This window comes from Chaetomium strumarium, assembly GCF_033439665.1.
Source record: "Chaetomium strumarium strain CBS 333.67 chromosome Unknown B0T15scaffold_1, whole genome shotgun sequence".
NCBI classification, from domain to species: domain Eukaryota; kingdom Fungi; phylum Ascomycota; class Sordariomycetes; order Sordariales; family Chaetomiaceae; genus Chaetomium; species Chaetomium strumarium.
Window position 1 is genome coordinate 2892828 of NW_026944429.1, and position 12091 is coordinate 2904918.

At 54.9% G+C, this 12091-nt stretch overlaps 4 protein-coding genes across 4 annotated transcripts; 2 read left to right on the forward strand and 2 right to left on the reverse strand.

Moving 5' to 3' along the window:
• Positions 1-447: 447 nt before the first annotated feature.
• Positions 448-1098, reverse strand: B0T15DRAFT_29620 (uncharacterized protein). The gene is made up of 3 exons (XM_062863767.1): positions 870-1098; positions 631-729; positions 448-567 (listed from the first exon to the last, which is right to left on the reverse strand). Exons 1-3 carry the CDS (start codon positions 954-956, stop codon positions 526-528), a joined length of 228 nt encoding a protein of 75 aa, XP_062726001.1. The 5' UTR covers positions 957-1098; the 3' UTR covers positions 448-525.
• A 1931-nt stretch (positions 1099-3029) lies between these two features.
• Positions 3030-4795, forward strand: B0T15DRAFT_517792 (chaperonin 10-like protein). The gene is made up of 2 exons (XM_062868332.1): positions 3030-3506; positions 3583-4795. Exons 1-2 carry the CDS (start codon positions 3340-3342, stop codon positions 4511-4513), a joined length of 1098 nt encoding a protein of 365 aa, XP_062726002.1. The 5' UTR covers positions 3030-3339; the 3' UTR covers positions 4514-4795.
• Positions 4796-4857: 62 nt separating this feature from the next.
• Positions 4858-6205, forward strand: B0T15DRAFT_29647 (mitochondrial ATP synthase g subunit-domain-containing protein). The gene is made up of 3 exons (XM_062863771.1): positions 4858-5484; positions 5664-5748; positions 5857-6205. The coding sequence occupies exons 1-3, from the start codon at positions 5202-5204 to the stop codon at positions 6098-6100; spliced, it is 612 nt and encodes a 203-aa protein (XP_062726003.1). The 5' UTR covers positions 4858-5201; the 3' UTR covers positions 6101-6205.
• Positions 6206-9155: 2950 nt separating this feature from the next.
• Positions 9156-10799, reverse strand: B0T15DRAFT_546702 (S-adenosyl-L-methionine-dependent methyltransferase; the record flags this gene model as incomplete). Its single annotated transcript, XM_062870161.1, has 7 exons — positions 9156-9500; positions 9578-10000; positions 10053-10196; positions 10249-10305; positions 10366-10514; positions 10590-10695; positions 10774-10799. 7 exons carry the CDS (start codon positions 10797-10799, stop codon positions 9470-9472), a joined length of 936 nt encoding a protein of 311 aa, XP_062726004.1. The 3' UTR covers positions 9156-9469.
• Positions 10800-12091: the final 1292 nt, after the last annotated feature.

Sequence of the window (12091 nt, forward strand, 5' to 3'; positions counted from 1 at the left end):
GCGTAGATGCAAGAGAGCCCGGATAAATAGTTGGGCCGAGCGACGCACCAATCGCGGAAAAGTGGGCCCACATCCCAATCCAAAACCCTTTTCCTCCTCGCTCCCCCACCTTTTAAAAAGCTCTTCTTCTTCCCACACATCACAAGGATACTCCACATTACTCACAATCTCGCTCTGCCATCGTTTCTCAAACTAACAAAACAAGCAAAAATGGATGATGACACTAAGCAAGCATTTCTGGAGCTCCTGGACCAAAATCCAGCTAAAGCTCAGTCCATTTTAAAACTCCTCACCGAGATACCGCCAAGAGCGTCGGCGACAGAGCTTGTACCACTTAACGAGCTAGAGTGCCGCCTCGAGCTTATTTAGGCGTTGGTCCAACGCCTTACGACTATGAACCCCACGTCGAAAAAAAGCCTTGATGATTATGCATTTGTAGCTCTTCTTCTGACGCCAATTCATGAATTGAAGGATATGCTGCAGAACCGTTGCACTCTATCCTGCCTGCGTCGTGCGCTTGGGTTATCAGACATACCTGATCCCGGCTCTATTCAGAGTGCTATGCGCCTTTGTAAGTCAATTGCTACAGGGATTAGTTCCACTTAGGAGGAGGTAGCTGACACGACATGCGTTGGTTTTCAATCGAGGGCACAAGAAAGACAACACTGAAGCAGGGGAGCCTATACGAGACAGTACTGGGCCGGCCTCCAAGAAGCGCTTCTCAGAGCAGTCAACTGGAAGAAGCCACTCTTCAGCGAAAAAAAGGAAAACACAAAATTCCACAGGAGAGGGAGCAGACGAAGCTGAGTACGAGCCCATGGAGAATAAGCTAAGCTCAACCCTAAGCTCGACCGGCTTTCCCATTCGATGAACAAGCATAAGGATGAGAGGCGCAAGCTAGACGGCAGAGCTTGCATAGTTCTCAAAACAGCCAATCCTGAGGTTTGCCACATCATCCCATGGTCAGCCAACAGTACGAAACGAAACCATGAGACGTTCGATCGAATTCTCGAAAACTTGTTTGAGACATTCAAGCTTTTCCAAAATGAGTGGCAGTTAGGAGATGCATTGGAGCTCTTTTGCAGCGGCTTAGGTTGTAGCGATAGGCCGTGGAATATGTTCTGTCTCAACCACCAGCTGCATGATTGGTGGAGTAGGGCGAAGATTGGGTTCCGGTATACCGGCACATCGGAGGGAAGAGACGCCAAAGAGAAAAAAAAATCACTGTCCAATTTTATAGGATGCCGCAATTACTACGGACGGAGAAGACGGATTATGACGGCCTGGTCCTCGACCGCACAGTGGATGCGTTGAAGAGTCGTATTTCGGAGGTTCACAGCAACTGCAGACCAGGAGGGGTAGCAACTGCGACTGAGGGCGTTTGCGCTACCGTTCGGCCTTCCTTGAATGACCCAACCATGCCTGGTCATCCTTTAATGACGGGCGACATCTTTTATGTCTTTGTCGAGGCGGCGCATGCGACAAAGATGCAAAGAGCTTTCGAGCTCCAATGGGCGTTGATCCGGATTGCGGCAATCGCTGGCGGGGTGTGACAAATCTCTTGCCCCAATCCTCTGAAAGGGACAACTGAAGGTATCTTAACAACGGGGTGAGGTTCGGTGAAGCCAAAAGGTTCACAACAATGCGTCTGCAATGTCTGCACAATAGATGAAGGCTATTGCTTGTAATTGCTCACTGAGGGAGCTAGCTATCTGAATGAGTGACAGAATGGTAGAACTATATACAGCTCCCTTTCCTAAGTACCCTCGTACCTAGATCACCAGTGATCACCTCGGCCCGGTGATCATGGGTGAGCCGCTCATCGGGATCACCAGCTCCCGATTGATCTTGTTGATCCTGCCGTCACTGACGGCCATTGGCCCGGGGTTCCTGGGTCGCGCCCCACCCGGTCGCCATATATGGTTGGTTCATGACACGGGGTGGGCGATATGATTTCGGACGATAGCGAGGACGATGACGGCCCTTTGATGGCAGTAGAGGAGTGGATTGCCAATCTTCCAGAGCCCTCGCAGATGCAGCCAGTTCATACACTACCCAGTGTCTTGATTGGCAAAGAGGGAGACCCTTCTCTTCCGCTCAGCACACCGTTGAGTGAACGGCCCCAGCCTGAGATGACAATGGCTTCAAGCTCTGCGGATAAGGCAGTGCCAAGCCCAACCAAGACGGAAGTTATGAAGCGAGGGGAGAATGAGGCGCCAGCTAAATAAGCGCATCTGGCCAGCATGTAAAAAGGCGATGGCAAAGAAACTGTCAGGAAGCACTATGTATCTATCTGTATTCTGTCCTCAGTCTAGATCTAGGTCCGGGACGAGGAAAACCTTGGGCGGGAGTGTCGGAAGAAGGAAAGAAGAGGGCTCGGCGTTACGGAGTCGATTGGGACAATTCAGTCGCCTGATGTGGTACGAAAATATCGGAGACAAAGCAGGGGGGTTCGTGCGAGTCCCAATGCAAAAAGGCGCACACGAAGGATTGTAAGGGAATAGTGTAGTTATCGAAGGTGTGCGGAGCTGAGCATATTTAACATAATATTGCTACGTATCCAGCGGCAGCTGAGCACCATGAGGCGGAGCTATCCGGATCCCTTGAACCAGCCCAGCAAACGCCGCAAGCAACAATGGTTCTTTTGTTTCAGCTTATTAAAGTTCTATCCGAGGAACGTGGAGGAAACATGCACGTTACACTATGATACCGGGAGAAAAAGGCGGCTGATCTAAAAATCCACTAATCAGGGCGTTGGACGATTGGTGCGGATAAAAACGGGGAACCCCGCGTGGGACCCGGCCGGGATTCGGTCTTTGCCGCTACCGAATCGGCGGAGCGAACGCGGGAACAAGCACGGAACGAGAGACAGCAAGGCGGCATGGCGAAGTTTCTCCAGCAGCCATCATGCTCCCCTGGCTTCGGAGTGGATTGCGGGAGAATGAACACCTGACTGGAAAATAAACCTCGCAACCTATCAAACGCTCGGCTTGCGTTCCATCGGAGTCGAGGCCGTCCCGTCGGTGGAACGGGCTTACTGCCGGCCCCGTGAAAGGTCGCTGCGCAAGCGCATCACCAATAGTGCCAAGTGGGTCTGGCGCGACAGAACACACTTGCTAGATTCATGTCCAGAAGAACAGCCGCGGGCGGCTATCAGAATGTGTCGTACTGTGTGTATCCGTACCCCCGTGCCCCTCGTTGGGAAAATGGGGAGATGCGTGTATAAGACGCGACGTCCCCCGCTACCCCGCCTTGAGCTTCTTCGTCCCATCCTGTGATCAATTGCCCACTTCTGTCCAAATTCCCCGTTTTCAGTCTCTCATAGCCCTCCAAAACACAATGAACGGCACAATAAGAGCGTCCAAGCCGAATATCGGCGTCTTCACAAACCCGAAGCATGACTTGTGGATAAGCGAGGCGACACCGACGCTGGAAAGCGTCCAGAAGGGGGAGGAGCTCAAGGAGGGACAAGTCACAGTCGCCGTTAGGAGCACAGGCATCTGCGGGTAAGAGCCCAAATCCAAACCCCCTTCCCAGCAAATGTCACGCTCCGCAGCTCACATTCCGTGCTTTCTCATGCAGGTCAGATGTCCACTTCTGGAAGCACGGCTGCATCGGCCCCATGATTGTCGGCTGCGATCACATCCTCGGCCACGAGTCTGCCGGTGAGATTATCGCTGTGCACCCGAGCGTAACAAACCTCAAAGTGGGAGATCGCGTCGCCATCGAGCCCCAGGTCATCTGCAATGCATGCGAGCCATGCCTGACGGGCCGCTACAACGGCTGCGAGTCGGTCGACTTCCTCTCTACGCCGCCCGTGCCGGGCCTGCTGAGGCGATATGTCAACCACCCGGCGGTGTGGTGCCACAAGATCGGAGACATGTCATACGAGGACGGCGCCATGCTCGAGCCTCTCTCCGTAGCACTCGCTGGATTGCACAGGGCCGAGGTGCGGCTGGGCGACCCGGTGCTGGTTTGCGGCGCCGGTCCCATCGGCCTGATCACTCTGCTCTGCGCCAAGGCGGCCGGCGCGTGCCCGCTGGTCATCACGGATATTGACGAGGGCCGGCTCAAGTTCGCCAAGGAGATCTGCCCGGAGGTCATCACACACAAGGTTGAGCGGCTGTCCGCCGAGGAGTCGGCAAAGGCGATCGTGAAGAGCTTTGGAGGCATCGAGCCCGCAGTGGCTCTGGAATGCACAGGCGTGGAGAGCAGCATTGCGGCCGCGATCTGGGCCGTCAAGTTCGGCGGGAAGGTCTTCGTCATCGGCGTGGGCAAGAACGAGATCCAGATCCCCTTCATGCGCGCCAGCGTCCGCGAGGTCGACCTGCAGTTCCAGTACCGGTACAGCAACACCTGGCCGCGGGCGATCCGGCTGGTTCAGAACGGTGTCATCGATCTCAAGCGGCTTGTGACGCACCGCTTCGGGCTGGAGGATGCTCTCAAGGCTTTCGACACGGCATCGGATCCCAAGACTGGCGCCATCAAGGTGCAGATTCAGAGTTTGGATTAGAGACTTAGACCATTTTCCTCCGTCAGTTAGCATTTTGAGAGCAGTTCATACTATAGATGTAGCGTGTCCAATCCATTAATTTCGAGTCGAGCCAGCAACGTCCGATGGAGATTTCTAATGGGTGGTAAAGGCCCACATTGGTTGCGCGGGTGATGTCGGGTCCCGTGGGATGGAGGCGGCAATCTTGGATTGGTCGCGCATGGTATGTTCCAAATATTTATGATATTTACTACCTAGGTACCTAGGTAGGTGAAAGGTGGTTTTTGCATGAGTTGCTCCGAATGCACGAAAAGAGGTTAAGTTGAAGTTTGTTGAACGAGGTGGTGTTACCGCTGTGCGCACATATGGTACGGTACAGTACGGACAGGGGAAGCTCCATTTCCGTCTGAGCTCTCAATTACGCCCTCCAATTGGCCGCCTCCTCGCGAGAAACTGGGTCAACGCCTCCGATGTTCGAAATATTCCGAGCCTTCCAATTTTTCTTGATTCCCGGCCCCATCCCGTCCAACTTGCGCGATATCGTTCCTTCCGCCGACGAACAACCGTTAGCCAACACGGCCACCCTCCGCAACTTCTCGTCGGCCGCAACCCCCGTGCCCTTTTCTCCGCTCCGCCCGCCGAACATCTCGCATCTGCGCCAACGGCAAATCTCGGCTTCGGTCCATCTTCTTCCTTCCCGCTTTCCACGATGTCGTTCGCCCTTGGCATGAGGCGATCAGGCCTCTCGATGGGCCGCCGAATGGTCCGTTTCGAGTCGACCAACACAACAACACAAAAGGCCGCCGAGACGGCTAAGCAGGCCGCCTCGAAGGCCTCGTCGACCGCGTCCGAGACCGTGAGCAAGGCGTCGCAGGGCCTGTCGCGCGTCGCTTCGTCCGCCGGCCCCGTTATCGTCGGCGCTGCCAAGGGTGTGACCACCACTCTGAGCAAAATGGGTGGCCGGACAGGGCGTCTGGTTGCGTTTGTTGAGCGTAAGGAAACATCCCCGGCACCCAACTCCGTGGACCCGACCGTCCAGTTTCCCTGCGCGCTCTGTTACATGGGGGCTTGTGCACTATCATGACGATGATGCATGCAGGCGCGCAGCGGGCTTCATGGTTATTGTTGTTTCGTGGTCCCAACGGCTAACGTTGACTCTCCCCCCTTGCAGGTCAGACTCCCCTTGTCGTCTACTACTCGAAGGTCGGGATCGAGTTGGCTAAGTTGGTCGTCAAGGGCCAAAATATGTCCCCACCGTAAGTCCCCCAGCCCTGTCACATCCGAAGAATATGCACGCATGGACAGTAGTCTGTCGTCGGTTCTGTGCCCATTGCTAACCTGCCATGCCTCTCTCCGCTCCACAGTTCTATGTCAACCTTCCAAGCCTACTTCCAAAACCTATGGAAGCAGCTCCAGAACCCCGCCGCCTTTATCTCTCGCATTACTCAGTCGGTCAACGCGCAACAGGTCCGGAACCTCTCGAGGACACAAGTGGTGGCCGGGGGTGTGATTCTGGCCGAGTGCCTGGGCTTCTTCACCGTTGGCGAGATGATTGGCAGGTTCAAGCTGGTTGGCTACCACGGCGACACGCACGCTACTCACCACTAAGCGGAGCCGGTTGACTTTCTTCCTTCCGCGGAGAAGTATTGGGTCGGAAGGGGACCGTGTTGGAAAGCGCGCCTCCCCTACCGTATGCCAGGTTACCGGTCATTTCCCGGTGGTTGGCAAGCCGGGGAGGCGCAACGGAGGTAGGGGGAATGTGTGTTTTCCAGGGGGCATAGACTTGGTGGCGTATTGGGGAAAGTGCCACTCCCATATTAGATTCGCCGACACTTCGGTACCATTACCCCTTGCTCCGCAACGAGGAAGACGGATCTGGCAGCGCCCCTCGGCTTACCGGCTAGGACAGGCGCCCATGGGCAGAGCGTCACTTGGTAACGGGACCCATACGAGAGGCAGAGCAAGCCGAAGGGGGTTCGAAGGGTACCTCTGCCTTTCCGCCTAACCTCCATCGTGTGCTTTTACCTATTTCGCGGCAGCCGAGGAACCCCGTGTGCTAAATTTCCTTTGTCGACCTGTACTATTGAAGTCTTTTTGCATGAGGCCCAATTAGAGCAAACTTATTCCAAAAAGCACACACCCCACATTGCGCCAATCATGACTGCCATCACATTATCGTTTTAGCTGTTTGGTTCTAGGACATACATCACATACATCACACATTACGCGCGCCTCCTCTTCTCTTCCTATTTCGAATGCCTGGCGTTCTCACGCCCCGTTCAGCGGTCTTGACCAGACCCCTGCAGTCTGCACTCTGCCATCTGGCCACAACATTCGCCAATCAGCCGGAGCAGACGAAAAGGGGGGCTTGGACCAAGTGGGAGGATGATGCAGTTGAGACTGCCGGGAACGTTGTGATTGTGGCTTGGAATCTGCGGTTTGTTGACGGGTCGGTAGCAACGTCGGTAGAGATCGATGGCAAGATGCGACCTGTTCGATTCAGGTTTGGGGGGTGCGGGTAGATATCGGTATTATTGGAAAGAGAAGAAGAAACCGGCGGTAACAACTTACAGTATCTATCCTACCTAACTTTTTCTGCTGCTGCTGCTGACCTGTGGTTAGAGACGCACGGGAGATACTGCTGCCGTCCAGTGGCTTCCATCTATCTCCCTTGGCCCGTGATGTCACCATATAGTGTGGCTGAGCCGCCCTTGATTCTGTCTTTCCTTGTCCAAGAATGCATAGAGTAGCATCCCGCTTCCTTTGGCCGTCCTCGACTCGTTTTCAGTGAATTCTCAAAGAAGTGTGGCTGGGGTGTCATTGATGCTTGGTCCTTTTTCCTCCCGAGGTGCATATATTGCTCCTCAGGACCGCCCCCCCTTTTTTTTGTTTGCTGTCTCTCTGTCTCTCTCTCCCCCCTCTCACATGCCATATCCTCCAATGGCCCCATTCCGGCCCTGGAAGTGCATCTGCAGTTGGCACAGCTCTTGCAGATCTCGCTTTACCCTTTTCGGGGCTCGTCGCAGAGCAAAGCTGCTACTGATGGGCCGGTGGGTTGCAGTAGTCTTTAGTCTTGTTTGTTCGTGCGGGCAACCTGTCAACAATATGTTACATCATCCGACCGGTCTGTGCCGCATTTCGTTACCGGACCTCGAAGAATGGCGCGGTATGTGTGGGAGTTGGCTATGTATGCCGCGTCCAAGATAGGTGATAGCTCTTAGTCGTCGTCTGGTCATAGTGGATGGCTTCATGTGGAATGATTATGATCCATGGCGACTACAAGTCAGAACACGAAACAGATTTGGTTGTTTTGTAACGTTGGTCCTATTTCTCACCGGAAGAAACTGTCTTAGTTATGCCAGCTCAGTGTACGCAGGGGCTGCAGCACTTCTACCCTCTCTTTCCCCATGGCCAGCTATAGGTGTTTGTTATCATGAAGCCCCAGTCTCGCGCATGGCGGTTCATGGGCGGGTATATGCATGGTGCTCTTCCATCTACCACCCCTGATTTGCCATCTCCCGACTGACTCACCCGATACAGAGACAATGTTTTACTACTACAGTTCTCTCATCATCTCCCCACATAGTTTGCTCTTACCTACCCAGGTACCTCTCTTCATGTGCTCTCCAATCGCTCCCCACGTTTGTGAATGGACTTTGAGCTAGTGTTTATAGGGGGACTTGAGGCTTTGGCACTCATAGGCATAAATAGGAACAATAGAGCCCATGCACTTATACTCCTGACCAATCCTTGGTTCGACATTAGAATGTTAACACAGCGCTTTTTTATCGAGGCCATGACTGCTGTCTGTCCTAGGGTTACCCTAAGGTAACGTTCTGGTGAATGCCAGCAGACCACAGGGACTTGCAAAAGGCACGGTCCATATACAAAAAGCCCAGGCCAACATGAAATATTAGGGGCGACGTGAACATAGTGACCCAATACTCCTGTAGCCCCCGCTTGCCTCACTGAGGGATAATAAGGCGGAAAGGCCATCCGGATGCGGGCGCGGCCATGCATGGTGAGCTCCAGCCAACCCCAGACGATCCCCTCACAAACCGCCAACCCGAACTACTATCACCATCAAGCCCCGACGTTGGCACAGGGGAGGAATCCTTAGTCGACCCGGGCCGCCGCTGTGGTAGTTTGGCCCCGCGTGGATGCCATCGTGACGAACCGAAATGGCGAAGTGAAAGGGACTCGCGGAGCCGGAAATTCGACGTGTCCATGTGCCGCCGCAAGCTGCCTTGGCCCCCAAAACGGCCCCGTGCTAGTAACGCTCGAGGGCCGGCTATCAGGCCCAACCTGCATATTGGTCACTGCCAACTGCAGCGGGTGGCTGGGCGCCCACGATGCTCGATGATACGCGAACCTCCAAGGTGACTCCGCGGAACCTGACAGCGCTAGCATTGTCATGCGGTCGGACCGAATGCTTCTTCGAGGGACGGCCCATGGTCGACAGACCGAAAAGAGGTCGATGCGATCGAGCTCAGCAAGAACGCAATCGATACGAAACGTGAGTGTCTGGCGATTGCCGTCTCGGCGATACGGTGATTCGATACTGCGCCGTACCCGACTTTCAGGTAAAGACACGGGAGGCGACTGTGCAGCGAACGCTTCGCTGATGTGCTCCCGATGCCATGAGGATGGGGTCCTCTTCAGTCCTGCTGACGGAGTCGGCTCCTTGCCGAATGCTGCCGCGAGGAGGGCATCGGGTTGGGTGTACTGTGGGTCGCATGGTTGTCCGCCCTATCATCATAGGGGTGGGAACCGTCAATGAGCCTGAAAAACACTTGAGGTGCAGGATGGAAGCCCAACCATTCGCCCACAACTCGGCCCTAACACTACGTCTGATGCGAATGTGGCTTGTACCATCGACGTTTGCGCAGGGCTGGTTGGTTGATCACGGCGGGCAGGAGTCGCCCTGCGCCGTGACCCTGCGAGGCCCGGCTGACGATAGCAAGGAACGAGCCAGACTCACCGTGGCTTTCTGGCAGTGAAGATATGCCTGGAACCAGTCAGCAACCTTTGGCCCACGCAGATTACGGTTGGCAACCAGCGGCTTGCAGGTGTGCTGAAGCTTACATTGTGCAATATGCATGCAGATTGTTGCTGAAAACCTCAGTCCTGACCTTTTCGGCGAGACCAAGAATCTCGGCCGGGGTCCGGCCATGTACTCGGCACAAGGGCGCCAGGCTGAGTGGTTGGCAGGCTTGACGCATCCCCAGATTGAACCACCGGCCAACTTCTCGGGTGTGTGGGTCTGCAGGCCAGCCGTTGAGCGGCATCTGGATAACTTCCTCCCCGATGTCGACGAAGCCTGCGTCTGCCAGTCGCTGCTTGGTCAGGTTGCTGTCCATACGGAGCGGGCGGCCCGTGCTGTCCATGGCCTCCAAAAGCTCGCTCGCCCACTGTACGACGTAGGCGTCCCGTCGGAGGGTACCGTCGTCGCTCCGAGGGTTCCAATCAATCTCAACCTGTTCGAAATAGCCATCAAACTTGAGGTGCCTAGATGTCTATTGGTAAAGCTCGAGCAGTTTTCTGCCAGGAAGGAACTTACCTGTACGCCTCGGCGTACACATGGGGCCAGTTCGCAATGCTGCCGTTGAGGGTACGCATGTGGATGAGATCCCAGGAGCCCGGGTCCAGGTTCTGCCACGGGTCTTCGATATCTTGCCGCATGAACCGCATGTTGGCAGGGATACTAGCATAAAGGTAAGCACAAGCAATCTGGAGGGTAGCACGAGGGAACTGACAATTCGGGTTGGATATAATCTAGATCGATGCCCACGTGCACCCCATTGGGGTATTTGCTGCTCGGCGGCGAGGTGTCAGGACTGTCCGCGCCTTCCAGATGGTGTGTAGAGACTCACTCTGCCATGTCAATACCCCATATCCCCGTGCCACAGCCTAGGTCTAGGATTCTAGGATTATGTTGGTTGTGAAGGGGGGCGCTGTGAAGAACCTCCCTGCGTGCAACAAGGAAAATCTTGTGGAAGACGTCCAGTCTTTCCAACTCGGTCTATACTGGAAATCAGCTTCACGAAGAGGGGAACGAGAAGGTCTCATGAGGACAAGACAGGGAGAGCAATCTCACCTCATCGATGGGAAGCATGTACTTTCCCTTCTTGTACGTGCCATACCACCGACCGTTTTCGGGATAAACCTCATGATAGGTCCGGTTTTGTGGAATCCCATGGCCGCTACGCGTGGACTAGTCAGCCTTACACTGGGCTCTGTGCCAATCGAAGCTGCGTCACTTCACAGAGGATCAAGCTCACATGTTCCTAAACATCTGAGAATCCATTGCTGGATAAACGGAAGACACTCTGTTGAGTCTCCCGTCTCGCAGCCGTCACGCTTGACAACCCGGGAATGCAGAATGTCAAGGGTTCGCTCATGGACAGTGGCTGAAGCTGTTGTGTCCGTTCAGCTTGAGCGGCGACTGTAAAAGTGCGTTAGATTCCAGGTATTGGTCCAAACAGGCATCCACGGGACGAGGCTCGGGATTGGGCTCAGCCACCGCAACGACGAAAGAGCGAAAACGGAACAACAAGATATGAATGGTCACCAGCTGTCAACAAAAGCGACAAAGAGATAACCTGCTAATGAAGCCAGGACGCGAAAACTATGAGGTCATCTTTGAGGAGCTCCGGGGACGAAGGAGGATAAGGAAGGCAGATAGGTAGATGACATTGAAAAATAACGGGACGCAACAGACAACCCACCAACAGGAAGGAGCTCTTCGCGGGTCGCCAGACACCCCGTCGCAGACTCGGAAGGAACGATCAAGGTAGAACAGAACAGGTAAAGCTCACCTGCCGGGGAACGATTGGGTCAAGGCCGAGGATGTGCACGTCCGGCATTCGACGTGGTGGTAAATATGGCCAGTCCTCGCGTCAATGATGACTTAAGCGGGATGTGGTTGCTGTTGTTGAAATTTGCGGTCGATGTGCCCAGGTGGTTGCGGGTGGCCATAGGCCAACGCCCTGTTCGGTTGTGCCGTGGTGGACCGGAAAGGAAGGGGCAGGGCCGCCTTTAAAATCTCCTCGACGTCGCAATGCTGCGGCAGGGCCAGGGTGCCGTTCATTGACCACGGGGCATTGACCGGCCAGCAGCCGCCTACCCCCAGCAAAGGAAATTCAGCGTACCGTACATATGTACGTACATACCGCGTTCGGAATGTCAGGGACTTCAGTCGGCACTGTACTCGAGGTACAGCAACTCAGCCATAAGATTGCTTTGTGTCACTGTACATAGGTACCCGGTGTATACCTACCACCTGAGTAACGCCTGAGGATGGTGCGAGGTTCGAGGCCGCCCCTCACGCCTGTCGCTCTTTCAGGTTCTCTCGGTTCCATGATCGTCTTTGTTGAGCAACTTGAAGCGCTAAATTACCCGCTCATGCCCTTCAAACAATGCTTTCCCAGCGCATGTGTGAAACCCAGGGTTCAGGGTTTGGCGGGACTCGCACTTGCTAGAGGTGGGTCATGTGGAGTTCCCGTCCCCAGACCAGATGTTGGTTGGACGCAGGAGACCACGTCCGAAACTCGCAGTGCGAAAGTGGGCTGCGTGGAAACCAAGGCCGAACCCAGGACT